The 21,129-nt window shown below is 32.7% G+C and overlaps 1 protein-coding gene across 1 annotated transcript; it reads right to left on the bottom strand.

Moving 5' to 3' along the window:
• Positions 1–17,621: 17,621 nt before the first annotated feature.
• LOC146936339 (receptor-like protein EIX2) lies at positions 17,622–21,129 on the bottom strand. The gene has a single exon (XM_085751250.1). The coding sequence runs from the start codon at positions 21,082–21,084 to the stop codon at positions 18,028–18,030; it is 3,057 nt and encodes a 1,018-aa protein (XP_085607376.1). The 5' UTR covers positions 21,085–21,129; the 3' UTR covers positions 17,622–18,027.

Raw genomic sequence — 21,129 nt, 5'->3', positions numbered from 1 at the left:
AATCATCCCTCGAATGATGAATTTTAATACCAGTTTAACTATTTTTAAACTTTCCGTTAACTGTTGATTAACCTCCCTTAAAAAAACATTTATTTTTAAAATAGCCTTTCACCACTTGCCAATTGTCACACTCATTTTTTCTCTCAATTGGTTACAATCTAATCTGAAAACCATCTGCAAACCATCGTTCTTTATCAAATCATGCATTTCTCAACCTAAATAGAGCCAAAGACACATTCTAACATCTTCCCTCACTATTCTCTTGCTGGAAAATGACATTTTCAAACCGTACTCACCACGAACACCAAAAATTGCCATTGTCGCACATGGGCCCCTTATACATAACCGTTACATTAATCTCTTTCCATTTACATTTTCAAACCGGTTAATCATCATAGCACACAACTGTAGTAAAGAAAGATTAGGGATACATTTTTATTTTTTATTTTTATAGTATATAAATGGAATGGCCCATGGTGCGACAAAGGTTCTCTTTGGTGCATCAATATGACACTGCTACGATTGGCATCACATGCACGATTCTGAAATATATACGTAGTCTAAATAAATTAGATTCACAATCAAGAACATCCAACTAGCCTCAACCTTCGATTCACGATCATGGAACCACCTTGAGTAATGAGCACCGTACTATATTTTTTTACTACTATAGTCAAATTAGATTAGTCAAAAAACTTATCCATCCAAAATCATATTTAATTGGATTGGATTTGACTTAGACTATTTTAATGATCAAATCAAACGCCGTGTTATTTAAACTTTGATTTTAGATTTTTAAATTAGGTTTAACTCACCTTTATAAAACCGACTTATGCTATAAAAATTGTCTATAAATTTATTTTTTGTTTTATTTTTATTCTCGGTGTAATTTTCAATTATTTTTTTCAAGTTTATTTTGTGTGACTATTTTTTCCTTAAATAATGTGAATTTTTTGCCTCAAAACCAATAAAAATTGCATTGTGAACACCCCAAATGTAATTAACCAAACAATTGAAATGTTTTAAAAACCCTTTTTTATTTCCTCATTTATCAGTATTCGTTTTTATTGGATTTAATTAGGGAAAACAACAATTCTGGTCCATGGATGTGCACCTCGTTGTCAGATTGGTCCCTGAATCATGAAAAACACAAAAAAAAAAAAAACTGACTTCAAAATACGTTAGCGGCTTTGAGCTCCGACGTTAGATCTGACGTGTTAACTCTACAAAGACACTAACCTGGTAAAAAAAAAAATTTAAAGACAAGTAAGATGTGATGTGGCAACAAGGAGAAAAATGAAATGTCACTTTATTTTACTATTATTCCCCTAAGGTGGTGGTTTTCAAGAAACCCTTATTGAAGGAGTCCAAAGATTAACACAATCACCTTTCATAGGAAAACAGAGCAAACCATTACAAGAAGCAACAATACGATCATGGCGAAACTTGTTCTTAATAGGGTAGTTAAGGTCTTGTGAAGCTGTTGATGGGTTATTGAAAAGAGAGGTAATCGAACAAGATTTGAGATGAAATTCAGCTATTGTAGCAGTTAGTATGATTCTATGGTGAGTTGTGTAATGAGTGTTTTGTGTTGAATTTTTTTTTTTTATTAGGGATTGGAAATTAAGTGTAACAATGATTGCATACACACATCAAACATAATAGAAATTTTATTGAAAGTTTTGTAAGGATTTCGAAAATGAGTTCTTCAGGAGAAAGTGTAATGTAAGAAGAAGAGAACTATTTGGTGTCATGGTGTTGTTTTGATGAATCAAAAGTTGGGTTGGCATTTTGGTCGTTGTTGTCACATGCCTTACTTGTTATTAAAAAAATGTCAGCTCAATTTTTTTTTTAGAATTAACGGCTAAATATAACGTCGGTGACGAAAGTGGTTAACAGATTTTAGAGTGGGTTTTTTTGTGTTTTTTACGAGTCAGGAACGAATATGACTGTGAAGTGCACATCTAGGACCAAAATGGTTGTTTGCCCTAATTAATATATACTATTAGTCTATGAGTATATTACACATATATCTAATGATGTATTATTACGTCAATTGACGAATATAAAAACATGTAATTGTCATATTCAATAATTGATGTGACAACACATCATTGAACGCGTGTGTAAAATAATTTTACATTGTTAATTAAACTCGTTTTTATTTTGTTTCAAACCATGCATTAATTCCATCTTTTTGCAACGTGCTTATTCATTCAAAACAGACCAATAAAATTTTACTTCCTATGCCCCTAGTTAGAAGCACATAAAATTGTGTCCTAAATATAAGTCTTTATACAAATGATTAGATGCATTTATTATTTTTTTTTCTAAACATACCCCTAAATTAATATTACTAACTTCTATTGAAATTTGAAAAGTCAAATTTAATACACATACAAACAAAAAACAATTTAGTAATATTTACATATGTTCCGGACCGGCTAGAAGCTCAATAATACAAGGCCCAACAAGTCAAAGTCCAAGACAAGCAAGGTCAAATACGATGGAGGAGCATGCGAAGCCCCGTGCAGATTACCGCACAAGAGCGCGTCCTAACTCCATCTCCACCATCCACATCATCTCCAACAGCCTCCTAAGATAATGCTGCATTTCATGGAAGTCGTTGGCGTTCTTCGCGCCTATATAAGGGTGACTCAACATTACCCTCAAAGTATGATTCACCTTTACCACATTTTTGCACATAATCACCTCTCTTAGATACTGACTTGAGCAATGTAGTGCTAACGTACCTGCAGACACCTTTCTCTTCCACCATGAAGACTAAACCTACGCCGCACCGGAGCACCGTGAACAACCGTTCCTCATCAAGCAAATCAACATACAAGAAGACACATTCATTCCACTAACAACTTTACATAAGAAATGCCAAAACAAAACAAAAAACAAAAAGAGCTTATATATAGAGATGGAGGGAGTGTTAATAAACCTCTCTAAAAGAAGATTTATTATTCTAAAAAAAAGATTTATTAGTAAAATTAATTCATCATTCGAAAAAGATTTATTTTGCTCCAAACCATGTATTTTTTTTTCCCATTAATCCCTACGGTAAAATCTTCTACCTTATCCCTCTTTTGTACCAAAAACAAAAATCTTCTACCCTATAGACAAACGAAACAACGTAGAAATTTCGCTTACAGTTTAGTCAAAAAACAAATTTGTTCCCAAATATGAAAGAATTTTCAATGACATTACTGTGTTCTCAAATATGTTCTTCTTGCTTGCTAAGCAAATGGGATATTCATAGAACCTTCCTAACCTTTGATGATTATATAAACATAGACAACTAAATCATTTCAGCAACTTGCACACTTACACAAACAAAAACCTCACTTCAATTTCAAGTCACATCTCAATTAATCATGTCTTTGATTTCAGTGTTCTTCAATTGCTTTGGTCTATCTTCAAACTCATCATCTCAAGTTTCTGATTATGCTGAAAATTCATCTCAAATGAAATCTTCTACTTCAGAGAAACCAAAGAGCAAGGAAAAATCAATGGGAGCTCCAATTGTAGTTCCTTATTTCCATGTCAACAATAACTATTCCTCACTCTTGTAGTCACTAGCAATTTTTTATTCATTTTCTAATACTATTGAATATCTGAAAGTTGTACCTTGGCGATTGTAATCCGATTTGAGTACCATCGTACTCTCATTAATAAATTTTGATTTTTTCTAGTAACGCTCCATAAAAATCCAGTTACACTTAAATCTAATTAAAAATTAATCATGATACCGAAGTTACTCTTATTGATATAGAAATTTTCGTAACTTTTTTTTTTTTTATATTTTTTTTTTTTTTTTTTTTTTTTTTTAGGATAAAGGAGACTTGCCAAAGAAGCAAGCCCCATAGAAGTATATTAACAACAAAAAAGAAGAGGGGGGACAAAACCAAAACCCTCAATACATCAACAAAAACGATAATTAGATAGACCTAGTCTATTTCTATTGTACTCAGAACCAATTTGGCTAGGAACATGATCCCACCAAGCATGAGTTTGCAAAGCAAGACCAATGTTTGCCAAGATATCAGCACAGTGGTTGCCTTCTCTGTAAACATGAGTAACAAAAAAGTTCATGGAAGCAACTTTGATCAGACAATTTTCCCATCTATTTCTAAGATGCCATGGAACAATCTTTGAAGATTTGAAAGCTAAAGTAACAAGCATGGAATCTGTCTCTAACCAAATGTGATTCCAACCTTTTTGAGAAGCAATTTCAATAGCTAACATGGCTCCCTGAAGTTCAGCAGTGAGAGAGTTTGATATACCTAAGTTAAAAGCAAAAGCCCCTACAAATTCAGCAGAAGAGTTTCTGAAGATTCCCCCACAAGCAGAGGGCCCAGGATTTCCATTGGATGCCCCATCAATGTTGCATTTTAGCCAGTTCATTATAGGAGGTTGCCACAAGACTTCCTTAATCTTTGGAGCATTGCCAACATTCATTTTGACTGAAAAGGCTCTAAGAATAACAAAATCTGTCATTGAAGAGTTAGCCTTTAGAGAAGAGCAATGTCCAGATAAAGAGGTGCCTGCAATAATCAAGTTTATAACAGTTCTAACATCCAGAGTTTTATCATTAAATCTTCTTTGATTCCTGGAGTACCAAATAAGATTGAAACAGTAAGTTGTGGCTGCAAGGATGATTAGCTTGCAAAGAGGAGACCAACCTCTATTGCACATATATATGAATTCTGGAATAGAAGAGAAACTGCAGTTGATCTTAAGGATTGAGCTCAGCCAGCTCCAGATGTTTGTAGCAAAAGAACATTCAATAAAAAGATGATGCAAGGTTTCCACTGACTTATTACACATACTACACATAGAGGGAAACTGACAACCTCTAGCTGATAGATTGTCATCAGTGGGTAACCTGTTTTGCAAGCATCTCCATAGCATTAGGGTTTTGGAGGGAGGAATGTTCTGGTTCCAGATAAGCTTTGCCCAGGAAATGTTATGAGTTGTTGGAGAGTGAAAAAGGTATGCATCTTTGAAAGAGAGTTCACCATTTTGAGTGAGTTTCCAAATCAAACTGTCTTCCTTCTCAGTCAAAGGAATGGTTACCTTGTTTAAAATACTGTGCAGAGAAGGGAAAATCTGAGAAACACAATCTGGGATGGACCATTCATGATTATTGATAAACATATCCACTGTGGAAGCTAGGGATTTATGTATGTGAGGAGGAATCTGAAGCATATCCACTAATGGTTCTCCACACCAATTGTCCAACCAAAAGTTGATCTCTTTCCCATTTCCAAGATTCCAAAAAGAGTTCCCATATATATCAGGAAATTTGTGTTTGATGCTGCTCCATATTGAAGAGAAAACATGATAGCAGATTGGTTTTTGTTTTTTTAAGACTCTACTTCTCAGGAAAATGGCCCAGTGATGATGAGAGTTGAGCAGCTCCCAACACAGTTTGAGATTTGCACCTTCATTTATACTAGAGAGAGATCTGATACCAAGGCCCCCCTCTTTCAAAGGGGAACACATTTTTTTCCAAGGAACGGTTACAAGCTTTCTCTGATTAACATCCCCACTCCAGATGAAATTTCTCATCCATCTCTCCACATCTTTAATTAATTTGACTGGCCAGGAATAGATGGAAATGCAATGAAGCAGCATGGATTGAGCAACACTCTTAACCAACTGAACTCTACCAGCAATGGAGAGCAAAGAGGCTTTCCAAGATGAGAGTTTAACTTTCACTTTATCTGCATATGGTTGGAGATGAACTGTTTTGGGTTTTCCTTTGAAAAGAGGCACACCTAGATATGTAAAAGGAAGAGTACCTATATTGAAACCAGTGGAGGCTGCAATATTAACAAGCCTATGATGATTGATGGAGCCAGCATAAATGAAAGATTTGTGAGGGTTGACAAATTGGCCAGAATTTTGGGCATATTGATAGAACAGGTCAGTTAGGGTTTGGATGTTAGAGGATGTTGCTTTGCAGAATAACATGATGTCATCAGCATAGAGAATATGGGATGGAACAGGGTTATTTCTAGAACCAAACAGAAGACTGAGCTTACCTTCTCTAACTAACTTAGTGATGCTTCTACTCAATACTTCCTCAGCAAGACAAAAAAGAAGAGGTGATAGGGGGTCACCTTGTCTGACTCCTCTTGAACAAGAGAAAAAACCATGCAGCTTGCCATTGATTGATATGGAGATTTTTGCAGATGCTAAGATTGAATGAATCCATTTGCAGAAGGTGTCATTGAATCCATAAGCTTTAAGAACTCTGAGAAGAAAATGCCAATCCAAAGTATCAAAAGCCTTTGCAATGTCTACTTTAAGAGCCATGTTGCCACCAAAACTTTTCTTATGGAGAACATTTGTTGCTTCAGAGGCAAGGCAAATACAATCTTTGATGTTTCTCCCTTTAATGAAGCCTCTTTGTTGAACTGATGTAATGGCTGGCATAATAGAAGCAAGCCTATCTGCAAGAATCTTTGAAATTATCTTGAATTTGAAATTTGCCACTGCAATAGGTCTGTATTGATCCACTGAATCTGCATTGTTAGTCTTAGGAATAAGCACAAGAGTATTTGAATTAAAATTGGGCATTAACCAACCAGTGTTAAAAAACTGTAAAACAGCCTTTATTACATCATGTTTGATTATTTCCCAATATTTTTGAAAAAATAGAGCTCCAAAGCCATCAGGGCCTGGGGCACTATCATTGTTTAGGGAAAAAATTGCTGAGTGAATTTCATCAGGATTTGGTAATAAAGTAAGCATAAAAATGAATTCTTTTGAAAACCTTTCTTTAATCTCACTCTAAATCTCACCTCTCTTTTATAGACATCAACGGATATGTGATCAAATTTGATAAAAGATTTGCAAATTGTTCCATTAATAATTTATTGCATATGTAATTGAATTTATGCGTTTTCAATGGAATTTGCATTTTTGGTTTTTTGCGCATCTGCAAATGTCACGCACGTGTCTTAAAATTCTAAGCTTTAGACTCTCGTTAACTTACTTCATGTATAAATCATGCAAATTCAATGTTTGACTACAAACATTTGAAGATGATTAGCAATACCTACAAATGAAAATAGAACAAAAAGCATAGTGATAGCACCTATCACGTATACTTCATTTTCCACTTGTATTTGTATTGAATTTCTTATCCCATTCACCAACTAAACACTCACCATACAAAAATAATTAATGTCAGCAAAAATTTATAATAAGATTTATATATTTTTCATTTTTCTTTTTTGAAAAGGCTAAAATGGAATATATATTACCCCATCAAAGAGTTCTTTCTAGTACAAGGTGTACCAAAAATGTGTTTTCCTGAAATCAATTAGGAACTATGTAAAATACCAAAAACCAAGTTATGCCAAGGGATCATGTTTGCCTATGGTGGTTATGGGGTCTCATCGAATATTACAAGGCCCTTGTAACAAGGGCGAGATCTACAGATTAATTAAACCTTGAAAATACGTTTACATAAGTAGGGTTAGATAACAAAATATTTTAAGAGCAATGCTATATCTCTAGAAAAATAACATCAAGAATTCTTCAAGAATAAAGAGCAGCCAATCAGAATGTACTATTTGCCACAATTCAAGGAGGTGTAACTGAAAAATAGGAAGTGAACAAATAAATCATGCAATTAAAATTTGCCAACTGTGTCTTGAAAAATTATTGATGCTATTTTTCTAGAGAAGTAGCATTTTCCTTTTATTATAATTTTCATTGCATTGCATGTCGGGTTACAACGGATTCGCACTAAGAATGCTTATCTTTGAAATTGATTTTAAACTGATTAACACAAAAAAAACAACGTGGTCCAGGTTAATTTCGACACACTTTGCTCAAAGCAGCTGCTTCATTGAATCCATGCTGCATCATGTAGCTATTAAGATCAAATACTTATGTGCCATCATCAACTATGTACTCATGATCCATTTGCCTGGTGGTTACTTCATTTATACCGAATGATAAAAGAACTGTTAATTTTGTGTTACTTTCTAATTTATAAACAACGAGAAATGCTTTATACAGCGAAAAATTCATTGTTTGTTTGTACTATTTATAAATCTTTATATAGCTCTTTGTATAGCTCTATAATGAACATATCCACTGCTTCACTTTTGTTTCCAAATGTTGGTTAACATAAATATTTATTGTTTATATTGTTTTTAGTATAGTTATTTGAAATAAAAATTAGAGTAAATTACAACATGCTTAGATCCTTATAGTACGCTCTCGGCTGTCCTCCTTTCTTGTTTTTAAACACACAAAGAAATGACTAATTTGAAATTGGAAATTAAGAGAAAGAACCAAAGACTAATTTGGATAGTGGAATTTTAGTTTTCAAGAATGCAATTAGAGTTTTCTCAAAAAAAAAAAAAAAAAAATGCAATTAGAGTCTTGGCATTATCTATACTATATATAAAGAAAATAGGATATTTTGAGACGACTTTTTCTTCTTCTAATTATACATTTAAGGAAATTTGACTATAAGAATGTTATCTAACTATATTATATTTATAATATTTTTTTTTGAAATATATTATATTTGTTATATTGTTGGTATCATTAAAAAAAATAAGTATAGTTTGTTACCGTATGAAAGTGTAAAATGTATATTACATATACCTATGATTGTAATCGAAATCATTTTAATCAAAATTTCATAAAAATTATCGTTCGTAATTTATACGCATTGGCGCAATAAGTAAATTAGACATACGAGCACTCATCAAAATCAAAATAATTAATTAAAATTCATAAAATTACTTTTCGTAATTTATAGCAACTAACGTCATAAGAAGATTGGACATACGAGTGCGAAGTGTTTGTCTAAACGCTACTTCAAATAGTTTTTAAATATCAAGATTGATATTTGATAAAGAATAAAATTAGCATTAATAATCTTGTTATTTACTTACCTGCTTGGTAGCCATTTTGTCTATATGTTATGTGCTCCTATTCGAAACGACAAAGCTTGTCGTGCAAGAACAATGTTAAGTCATGCTTCTATTGAAAAAAAAACAAAAACAAACCTCCATCAAATATAAATGTTTTATGCATTATCTTGATATGCAGTCAGGCTCTAACAGGAGTTCGTATCTATCCTCCGTAGTTGGCTTAGGTGCCAATTTGGTTGTTCATTGTTGTTTGGACTAGTAATAGCAATCTCTCCATTAAATATTTGTTGGTGGGTCAATACTAGAAATTTCCCCATTTGTAAGTAAGTGAGGTGGATCGATCAGTATTAGGAATTTCACCATCTGTATCCTTAGAATTTATGAGAGTTTTGCTAACATGTATTCTTTGTATTGAATGTTTCACAAGAATATAATAAATATAATATGTTTTAACAAAAAATCTTTGTATTGAATTATGGGAGTTTTGATGATATAATTCTTTGTATTCTTTTTAAATAAAAACCACGTGTCAATTGTAATTTTGGGGTAATTCTTTTTAAATGAAAACCACATGTCAATTGTAATTTTTGGGGTAATTTTGTCATTTTAGAATGCAACAAGAATTATATAGAGTGTAATTAGAAAAATTCTTTTATTGAAAGAAACTAAACCTATCTCAAAAAATAATTTATTGGTAAAATTAATTTGGAAAAAATTATTTTGTTCCAAAGCATGCATTAATTCCATTAATCCCAACGGTAAACTCTTGCTACCCCATAGACAAACGAAACAACGTCGATATTTCGCATACATTGTAGTCAAAAAAACACCTTGCTTATTAATTAAGACAAATATCGATTGTAAAAAAAAAAAAATTAAGACAAATATATTCCCAAATATGGAAGAATTTTCAAATGTGGTCTCAAATATATTCTCCTTGTTATACAGAATATATATATATATATATATATATATATATATATATATATATATATATATATATATATTCTCCTTGCTTGCTAAGCAAATGGACCCTTTTTCCTTCAAAAAAAAAAAAAAAGCAAATGGACCCTTTTTATGACCGTGGTGTCAAATATTATAAATATAGACTAAATAAATTACATGATTTCAATCCACAACATTACAACAAATTCATTTCAGCAACTTCCACAATTACACAAACAAAAACCTCACTTCAATTTCATGTCACATCTCAATTATAATCATGGCTTTGATTTCAGCGTTCTTCAGTTGCCTTGGTCTCTCTTCAAACTCATCATCTCAAATTTCTAATTATGGTGAAAATTCATCTCAAATGAAACCTTCAACTTCAAAGAAACCAAAGAACAAGGAAAAATCAACGGGAGCTCCAATTGTAGTTCCTTATTTCCCTGTCAACAATAATTATTCCTCACTCTTGTAGTCACGGGCACTTTTTGATTCGTTTTCAAATATAATTGAATGTCTGAAAATTGTATCTTGGTGATTGTAATTAAATTTGAGTACCATTTGTACTCTCATTAATAAATTTTGATTTTTTCCAGCAACACTCCATAAAGATCCAGTTACACTTAAATCTAATTAGCCATATTCATATAAATTTTCTCATAACTTTTTCTTTTTTAAAATGATTTTTTTTTAAACCTTTTTTAATCTCACTCAAAATCTTCTTTAAAAAAAAATCTCACTCTAAATGTTACCTCTCTTCATAAAGATCAATGGATATGTGATCAACTATGATAAAAGATTGAATCACAAGTTGTTCCATTACAAGAATAGGAGAGTGTGGTGATTATAGACCAGAGGGTTGATTTTGAATATTTGATTTCATAATAGGGGTATTTGATAAAATATGATAATTTAGGGTTCATCTTCCGATTCATCATCATAAACCACAATAATAAATATAAAAGAATGTCTTACAACATTTAGTTGTTCATTGATGTATGTCATAAGCTCAAGTGTATCCCTTGTAAGCTGAAACATAACCTCTGGAAAAGCAAACAACACAATCTATGACACATTCAGTTAACATGAAACCATTCCTTTGCTACAAAGACAGATAAAAAATGACCCATCACTAGATTTCATTAAATCCCACCTTAAAATTAGAAATTATTGAAAACGATCGAGTTCAATGAAGAAAATCAATCAAATTCAAAGGGTTCGTTGGTATATGAAAAATTTCTTGCAATGTGTAATCAGTTGTGAAACTTTATTAATCCTTCGTAGGGAATGGAGAAAAGATAAAATAGAAAGCAAGAACAACAAAGGGAATGAAGAGTCTGCTCTGCCATTGCCATTAAGATCGTGTTTCCGTCGTTGTGAGGAGCCAATGCTTGAAAAAAGATCCCCTTCAATCCCTTATCGTGTTCATTTTCTGCTGCAATCCCTACCACCAATGCTAAATCCTTAGAATGACATGTAGTATGATAGTAAAAATTGTGGTTAATTTAATTGCATGATTAACCACAATTTTACAATTTGCAATGTGTTGTAAATTAACCAGTTAAGTTAATTAACCACAATTTTAAATAGGTGGAGGAAAATTGAATGTGCATGAAACATTTTTATTATTTTAAATATAAAATGCACAAATTTTAAAATAAATTTACTATTTTTTATTTCTTAATTTATACATGTATTTGTTAGAATCCTCTCCATTTAATTCGTGTTTGTTCATCTTACGTGAAGAAATAACTTAGGAACATTGACCTGCCCATACTAGAATAGTCAAGTCATACTAATTAGCTCCCATCAAATAAGCTCTGAAAAAGACAGAAGAAATAACATTGTAACTTCGAATGCATAATCAGCAAGTGTCCAAAGCAGCCACAAAATATATGCATACATGGAAGAATTTTCAAAGTTCTATGTGGTCCCAAAAATGTTCTCCTTGCTCGCTAAGCAAATGGACTAACATAGTACCTTCCTAAATTTTTTGTTATGATTCTATTTTATATATGATAACATTATATTATATATAGACCAAGATATCAAATAACCTGAATTCAAACCAATCATTTAAGCTTTGCACACTTGCACAAACAGAAACCTAAATCTTCATTTCATTGCACCTTTAGCTACATAGTGCAAACTAAATCATTTTTTATGGCTTTGATATCACCATTCTTCAATTGTTTTGGTCCTTCTTCAAACTCATCTTCACAAGTTTCTGATAATGCTGAAAATTCATCTCAATCAAAATCTTCATCTTCAGAAAAATCAAAGTTAAAGGAAAAATCAAAAGGAGCTCCAATTGTAGTTTCTTATTTCCCGGTTAACTATTATCCCTCACGCTTGTAGTCAGGCAATATTAATCTGCTTCTTATCAAGAGTGCAATCGACATTAAATTATTTATTTATTTATTTATTTCGGTGCTTAATTTTCTTTAATTTAATTTTTCTTGTAAGGATTAATATTGTACAGTTATATTATTTGATATATAATTAAAATTCCTTTTAGATTGATTAAATTATTATAATATACATGGGTCGGGTTCGAACCCCGAATATCTCACTTATTCAACTCACTTATACACAAGTTAACAATTTTTTTTTGGATTAAAATACTATTTTTCTCCGTCTTAATTAGGAACCTCCAGATCCATTAACTTATCTCATCTTAATTGAGATATCCAATCCTCCATTTAATTTAAGTAATTAATAATAGGCTCCCATGGCATTCTTCCAAACTTCTACTTAAACAACAAACGAAATTATGGAAATGGTATATGTAAATATGGCTCACTTGAACTTTATTTTTTGTAAAATTAGATATATTTTCAATTTGACCCTGTTATTTTAAATCACTTTTAATTTTCTCTTTGAATTGATTTTTTATGTGCAGAAATGTCTTAAATCTGATAACATGAAACAACTAACTAGGATTAAAATATCTCGACTCATCAAAACCATTATTGTCTAATAACAAAATTACTGTTACTTATTAAATAACTCTACTTTAAAAACAAAAAAAGTTCAAATGCAACAATCTTCATCCCTCCAACTCCAAAATCCTCTTATCAAACCTAGAATCCTTAGTCAGTGAAAGCTTTGATATCCTAGAATCCCTAAAACTGAATCACTAGTAGTTTGCATCATTTGATAACCCATTACTAAGAGCAAAATAACTCATTAATTATAATTTCCCTTTCAAAAATAAAAACTTATAAATCATAAGTGCATTAAACTAAGTTAATAAGTCATAATCATCATTATTCCTCAAATTCATAATCAAAATAAGTTTCTCATCTCTACTAGTTCCCTCTCTCTATTAGTTCCAGTAAAATTAAAAACTGCATAACTTTCTTGACATTCGGAGGAACCATTCGACAAGGCAGACCATCTTTTCCCGTTCCTGCCAAATGATGCCTCACTCTCTAAGCACTTCCTGTAATTATATACTCACATAATTTACACTTCACCCATCTTGATCCTGCATCAATAGAAAGAATGTACTGTCATGTTGGATCACTCTTACTTCCTTTAATCGGATGTTGCATCAATATAAACAATGTAAGACAACGAAACACGTGTTATGCGAGGAAGAAATCCAGTGAAGGCGTAAACAAGGTTATGTGAGGACGAAAGGCAACGACGGCGAACAAATTTGTCGAAAAGGGACAACTTCGAGTTAAAGCTGAGTGAGAACATAAGAATGAAAAAAGGGTCACCATTTTGGTTTAGGATTAGTTTTGGTGAAGGTGAGTGAGAATAAAAGAACAAGTTTAAACTTTATATAGGGAATCGGGTTTTAATTTTGATCCGACCCGATTCGCAAAGCCCAATCCAAATTTTGCTAGCCAACCTCGTTTTTTCCTTACGCTCCAGTATAGGAACTCGATCTTGACCACAAAAGTCACGAAAACGATCCAGAACAAGGTTGGAGCTCGCCGACATCGTTGTGCCACGTAGGAGCGGACAATCCTACTACCCGTCACTCGTTTTTAACTACATTGGCTACATCAACTGTTATTTGCTTTATGTTGTTGTCTTTACTATGTAAATGATTAATATAATTAGTGAAATAGTTATAGATAATTGAAATGCAATAAATAAGGGTATGTTAGTGGAAAAGAATAATAAATATTGTATTGCTATTATAATTAAGAGACAAATAATATAAGATAAAGGAAATTAAAAAAGAAGATACCAAATTTCAGACGGAGGAAGTGGTAATTATAGGAAGTGGTAATTATATATTACATTGATAAAAATAACAACTTGTATTTTTAAAATAATTTCTTTTATGTAATCTTTAATCAATGCTCTTAGAACATTAGTTAGCAACACAATAAAACTATTAAACCTACTAATTATATTAATTGAAAAATGACATGTGATTGAAGTTAAATTGTGGTTGAAAAAATAATGAATAAATATTAATATTTTTGAGGGTTAAATATGTTTTTGATCCCTATAAATATACCAACTTTTCGTTTTAGTCCCTCTTAAATTTTCCTTCAACTTTTAGTCCCTATAAAATTTTCAATCACCACTTTTGGTCCCTATTTTTATGTTAATCTTTGTATTTTTTAATGGAATTGTGCAAAAATGTGTAGAATATTGTAAAAAAATGTCCAAAAAAAAATAGAATTTTTTAACAAAACATAAATTAAATATGAATTTTTAACCATCAAAAATATAAAAATTCATATTAAATTCATGTTTTGTTAAAAAATTCTAATTCTTTTTGGATAGAATATTATAACATTAAGAATTATTCTGCAAAACTTTATTCAAAAATATGAATTCAACATAGAGTTTACTTTAAAAGAGGGACCAAAAGTGAAGATGAAAATTTTTTTAGGGACTAAAACGAAAAGTTGGTATATTTATAGGGACTAAAAACATATTTAACCCTATTTTTAAATATACTAGAGATGGAAAAATATTGTAAAAAAAAAAACGAAAAAGTTAGTATATTTATAGGAAACAAAAACATATTTAACCCTATTATATTTTTAATATACTAGAGATGGAAAAATTATTTAAAAAAAAATATCAACATTCAAGAGCAATTTTAAACGTAACTTACATGAATTTTTATAATATGAGATTTTTTTTTTTGGTGTTGTCTAGGGTTCTGATGTCTGGGGTTCAAACCACAAACCTTTCATATATTTTGCATTGTTCTTACCAACTGAGTTAAGCTCACGGCGACTTATAATATAAGATTTAACTCACTCGTTGAAATTCCTGGATCAGTTTCCACCTAATATAAAAATTCTTCTAAATATGGCATAGTGTGGCCTAAATATAATTTGAGCAATAATTTTTAATGGAATAGACGACGACTAGAATAGTCAAGTCATACTATTTAGACCACGACTAATTCCTCCCCAAGCCAGGTTACTTACATCAAATAAGCTCTGAAAAAGACATAGTCTCGAATACATGATTAACAAGTGTCCAAAGCAGCCACAAAATATATGCATACAGGGAAGAATTTTCAAAGTTTTATGTGGTCCCAAAAATATGCTCTCTAAGCAATGGACTAACATAGCACCTTCCTAACCTTTTTGTTAGAATTCTATGACAATATATATATTTATATGTATGATGGCATTATAAATAGACCAAGTTATCAATAACCTGAATTCAAACCAATATTACAACTAAATCATTTAAGCTTTGCATACTTGCATAAACTGAAACCTAGCTGCAATTTCAAGTCACACCACCTAAATCTTCATTTCATTTGCAAACCAAATCACATTTTGATGGCTTTGATTTCATCTTTCTTCAATTGTTTTGGTCCTTCTTCAAACTCATCATCTCAAGTTTCTGATTATAATGAAAAACCATCTCAATCGAAATCTTCATCTTCAGAAAAATTAAAGAGGAAGGAAAAATCAAAGGGAGCTCCAATTGTAGTTTCTTATTTTCCTGTTAACTATTATCCCTCACGCTTGTAGTCATGCAATGTTAATTTACATCTGCTACTTATCAAGAGTGTAATCAACATTAATTCATTAATTTATTTGTTTGGTGCTTATTTTTTGTAATTTGATATTTCTTGTAAGGTCTAATATTATTGTACCACTCATATAATTTAAAATTCATTTCAGTAATTGATAATGTGCACCCGGTGCGTTCTTCTTCCAAAATTTCTACTTAAACAATAATTCCAAAATTTGGATGATAATGGTAGACTAAGTTTAACTTTGATGATTTATTTTTTAACAAGATTGAGGTAGTGGATGAAGAGTATCCCTTAAATATCCAAAAAGAGAGATTAAATAAGATACAAATTATAGAAATACTTTAGTTTTAATTTTAACCAAATTCAAAAAAGTAGACGATTTTGACCCGTTACACAATCCTTTCGCAACCAAGTTTGCTTCAATGATTGGTTGCTTGCGGCACAAGAATCTTGTTCAGCTTAAAGGACAGTGTTGTGAAGGGAATGAACTGGTTTTGGTTTTTGAGTATTACCAAATGGAAGCCTTCATAAAGTTCTTCATAGAAATTTAAGAGCTATGTGTATAGTTTTGAGTAGTGATGATTGATATTGTCTTTGATGACTGATTATTGAACACTGAGGTATAGATTAGAAGTTACCTTGTTTAGATGTCATTTTCCATAAATATTCGAAAACAGTGAGAAATGCAATAAAAATTGTACAAATGTTTTAATTATATGTATATCAACAGTGGTTGTGAAATTGTAGAAATATTTTAGCTACAAAGAAATCCCAAGAGTAAAATTATTCATAATGACATTAACACTCAGCAGAGACCCACCCAACATAAATCACTTGAACTAATGTGTTTTGAAGAGAGTTTTTTTAAACTTATCTTCAGCAGAGTATTCAATGTACTCAACACCCCCCTTTTCCTGTTTGTGGAGCAGGACAAGCGTATTTGGTGGCCGTAAAAGACGCGGAAACGGTCAGCTCACAGTCACAGGTTTTGTCTTAGTGTAATTATAGACAATGCAGAGTGGATAGTTGAGGGCGATTGGCAGCTGATGTAGAAGATGCAGGTTCCTCCCAAGGTAAAGAAATATATTTTGGCGACCAGAACGAAGTTGCCTTCCAAGTTCCAACTCATGTAAGATTATGGGATAAAAGTGTTCAAGTAGGCGCTAATTGCCCGTGGTGTATGGATGATCTGGAGAGGGCGGATCATGTGCTGTTGTTCTGCAATACAAGCAGGCAGACCTGGTGCAATCTAAACTCGTGGCAGCAAATCACACGAGTTCAGACGCAGAGCGGGAACATTGGCCAGAAGATTTTTTGCGCGCTGGGCGCTTTGTCGACAGAATAAAATTGTGTTTGCAATCACCAGTTGGAGTTGGTGGAGGAGTAGGAACTATACAATTTAGGAGAATAAGAAAGAGAGGTCGAAAAAAATTATTTAGAGAGGGAATTGTTTGCTAAACAAGTGGAGAGCCGCACGTCAAGGAGCTGTACAGGCTGCTTCAAAACAGCACCATACCCGTGGCAGTCCACCGTGGCATCGTCCTCCTCATAACTTCATAAAAAGCAGCATTGATGCTTCGTTTTCGTAGTCAAATAATAGAGTGGGGATTGGAATTCGTTTGAGATAATGTCCCCTCTCATATTTATTTTGATATTCCATCTTGTATTGATTCTTTGATTTAACATGAAATGAACTAGTTTTCTACTGACAAAAAAAAAAAAACTTGATAGCATATAAACGATTACATTTCCATACAAAAACTGCCAAACAAGAAAGCTAAACAAAACACAATCAAACTTTATTACAAGAAAGTTTTACAAAATGTAATTACTTTTAGTTCTTGGAAACAACATCAAAGCATTGCAATTTCCAGGGAATAAATTGCATAGATAAATCAAGCACCTAATCATTAATCAGGACAAGTGAAATATATAGATTAACTTAACACTGCAAACAAAGGTGATGTTATGAGATTGATATTGTGTATTATGGCTGATATATCCAAAATCAATGAGCAAAGCAATACAAATAGTAGAAATGCTTTAGTTATACATATATGATGCATATCAACAATGGTAGTAGCAAAGCATAGACCAAAAATATTCATGACTCAGTTAAACCGTAAAAGAAAGTAAGAAAGAACATAAGTACCTGTCCATCATATTCATTTAATATAGAGCAATTTACTGCCTCCACCACATGATGATTTTCAATATCAACTTGTTCAGGAATATGGAGTATGTTTCTCTCCAAGACGGTAGTAGCAGTATTGAGCCTACCAAGCCAACAAAGCCAGTGAAAAATCCTATCCCCATGCTCATGTACAATGCTTCCAAAAATATTGAATTATCATTTCCCGCATTTTTGGTGGGCTGTTGAGGTTTTGCCAGTTCTTCTCCAGGACATTTTCTATCAAGGGGTTCTCCACAGAGATTAGGATTTCCTTCAAAACTCGAAGCATTATAGCCCTGCAACTGTGTTCCAGTTGGAATTTTTCCATAGAGCTGATTGTTTGACAAATCCAACATAGCAAGACGATCAATGTGAGCTAAACTGGAAGGAATTCTGCCTGACAGTTGATTATTTGATAGATCAAGAAATTCAAGTGACTTGAAATTTCCTATGTTTGAAATGATTTCCCCACTGAGATTGTTCCTTGACAAGTTTAAGGAAATCAATCCAAATAAGCACTCCATTTCAGTTGGTATCTTCCCTGTAAGATGATTGCTTGAGAGATCGATGCTTTTTAACAACTTATCTGCATTTTCGAAGGGTCGATCTACACCTTTCCACGTCAAGAATATGTTGACATAATATGGAACAAAAAAAGGAGAATTCGTGGGTGAATATGAATCATCCATTGATGAAGTTGAGTTCATGGTGTCATCAGCTAATGAAGTAAGAAAATTTACACATGGTGGAATCCCTCCTGATAAGTTATTTAGCGACAGATCCAAGACATGAAGTTTTCTCAAATAACAAAGATTTGAAGGTATACTGCCATTGAAGTTATTGACTCGAATGCTCAAGATAACTAATTGTTGTAAGTTATCTCCAATCCATGAAGGTAATGGACCATGAAACTTATTTTCTCCAATGTCCAACAAAGCCAACTTGTTTGAGCAATTTTTCAAGGAGGAAGGAAGTTGTCCACTCAAACTATTACTTCTTAAAATTAAAGCTTCGATATTTGGAAGGTTACCCATTGAGAATGGAATCTTTCCCGACAACTTGTTATTACTAAGGTCAAGATAGTATAATGAGGTTAAATTATTCCAACAATCGGGCAACTCACCCTTTAATTCATTGTTTGATATATCCAAAAATCCCAAATAGTTAGGTCTAATTTTGCTGCATAGTAAGGAAACTAAATCTGAAAATTTGTTATTGGAGAGATACAATGCAACTGCTTGCAATAAAAGTGAGGGAATGGAACCTTCAAGTTTGTTTGAACTCAAATCTATTTCAGGATTGTAGGTATAATCGAGTTCCAAATTGGAAATGTTGCCGGTGATATTGTTTTTTGAAATGTCGAGCACCAATAAGTTCTTTTGGGTGAGGATCCAATTAGGAAATGTAGCATTGATATTGCAAGATGATAGAAGCAAATATTGTAATTGAAAAGGAGGAACCCATTTAGTACTAACCTTCACAGTCAATAAGTTATGAGACAACTGTAGGTCTTTCAATTTTGAGAGGTTTGTGAAATGAGATTCAGAGATGACACCTTCAAAAGAGTTTTCGCTTAGGATCAAATTCTCCAACTTCGTAAGTGATCTGATGCTCGTGGGTATTTCTCCAATTAGTTTATTGTCACCAAGAACCAACACTCTCAAGGATGAGAGGTTAGTGAAATGGGATTCAGAGAGGGTGCCTTCAAAAGAGTTTCCATGCAGGTCCAAAACCTCTAACTCTATAAGTGACCCTATGCTCGTGGGTATTTCTCCAATTAATTTATTTCTATCAAGTATCAATTCCCTCAAAGATGAGAGGACTGAAAGGTCTGGTAACATGCCCGAAATTTGATTATTCGATAAGTATAGCTCCTGTAGCGAGGATACATTTCCAATGCAATGGGAGTAGTTATTATGGATAATAGACCCTGTAATTTCTCCGCTCAAGTGGTTATCAAAAGCTTCAAATATCTCCAAGGTGCATATATTTCCAATGGATTTTGGGATATTGCCTTCTAGATTGTTGCCTGATAGATAGAAATTCACAAGTGAATGCATTATGCTGCCAAAATCATGATGAATGGTACCTTTTAAGAAGTTATCATTAAGTTGAAGCTCTTGAAGATTGGAGCTGTAGTTAAGCACCCAGTGGAATATCATCGATGATGTTAACTGATTCTCACCAAGACCAAGGATAACAAGAGAAGTGGAAAAGTTCAAATTGGATTCATAGAAAGGATACATGTTGGCATCAGAAAGGCTACATGCAGTTAGATACAACTCTTCAAGGCTTTTAAGCTTCCCTAGGAATTGCAGGGTGTGATGAGAAGAATCATTGAGATTTTGAACAAAACTCAAGTCAAGTCTTTTCAAAGAAGAGAGACTTGATAGCCACTCGGAGTTTCGTTGAATTTGGTTGGTCATTCTAAGATCAGAATTGTAACCAAGCATGAGAGATTGCAATAACGAAAGATTTCCGAGTTGGAAAGGGATTGCTCCAACCAAATAATTAAGTCTGAGATTAAGGTGTTGCAACTGTGAGAGATTCCCAAGTTGGAAAGGGATTGCACCAACAAGATCATTAAGTCTGAGATTAAGGTGTTGCAATTTTGAGAGATTCCCAAGTTGAGTAGGAATCTTCCCCTCATAACCACCATTTGAGAGATCAAGGTATCGTAAGTTGCTGAAGGATCCAATAAATTTTGGAATTTGACCACTAGTATTCAAATACCTGAGGTTTAGATATGTTAGATGTTGCAACTCAGTTATTGAAGGATTGATTTCACCACTCAAATAATATGAATCGTGTAGATCAAGCTTTTCAACATAACCGGTTTGATTGTTGCATTGAATTCCTTTCCATTTGCAGCAATCAGCAGTTGGGCCGTCCTTCCATGTGGACAACATGCCATAATCATCCCGAACGCCTTGTTTGAATGTGAGGAGTGCGTGTCTCTCCCTCTCTTTGCACTTTGTATCGCCATTAATTATTGCTGAGTTGAACCCGACAATGAAGGACAACACCAACAATGCATGGAATGTAATAATATTATAGTTTTCCATCATTATTTCAACAAGAAAATAAAGATGAGATTCTCTAATGGATGTTAT

The sequence above is a fragment of the Medicago sativa genome, chromosome 3 (genome assembly GCF_051527215.1).
Source record: "Medicago sativa cultivar Bolivia chromosome 3, Bolivia_mono, whole genome shotgun sequence".
Taxonomy (NCBI): domain Eukaryota; kingdom Viridiplantae; phylum Streptophyta; class Magnoliopsida; order Fabales; family Fabaceae; genus Medicago; species Medicago sativa.
The sequence above is the reverse complement of the archived record's forward strand: the minus strand, read 5'-3'. Positions and strand labels throughout refer to the sequence as shown.

What these genes read in the sequence shown, in the direction of transcription:
- LOC146936339 (XM_085751250.1), bottom strand. Translation starts at nt 21,084, where the DNA reads ATGATGGAAAACTATAATATTATTACATTCCATGCATTGTTGGTGTTG.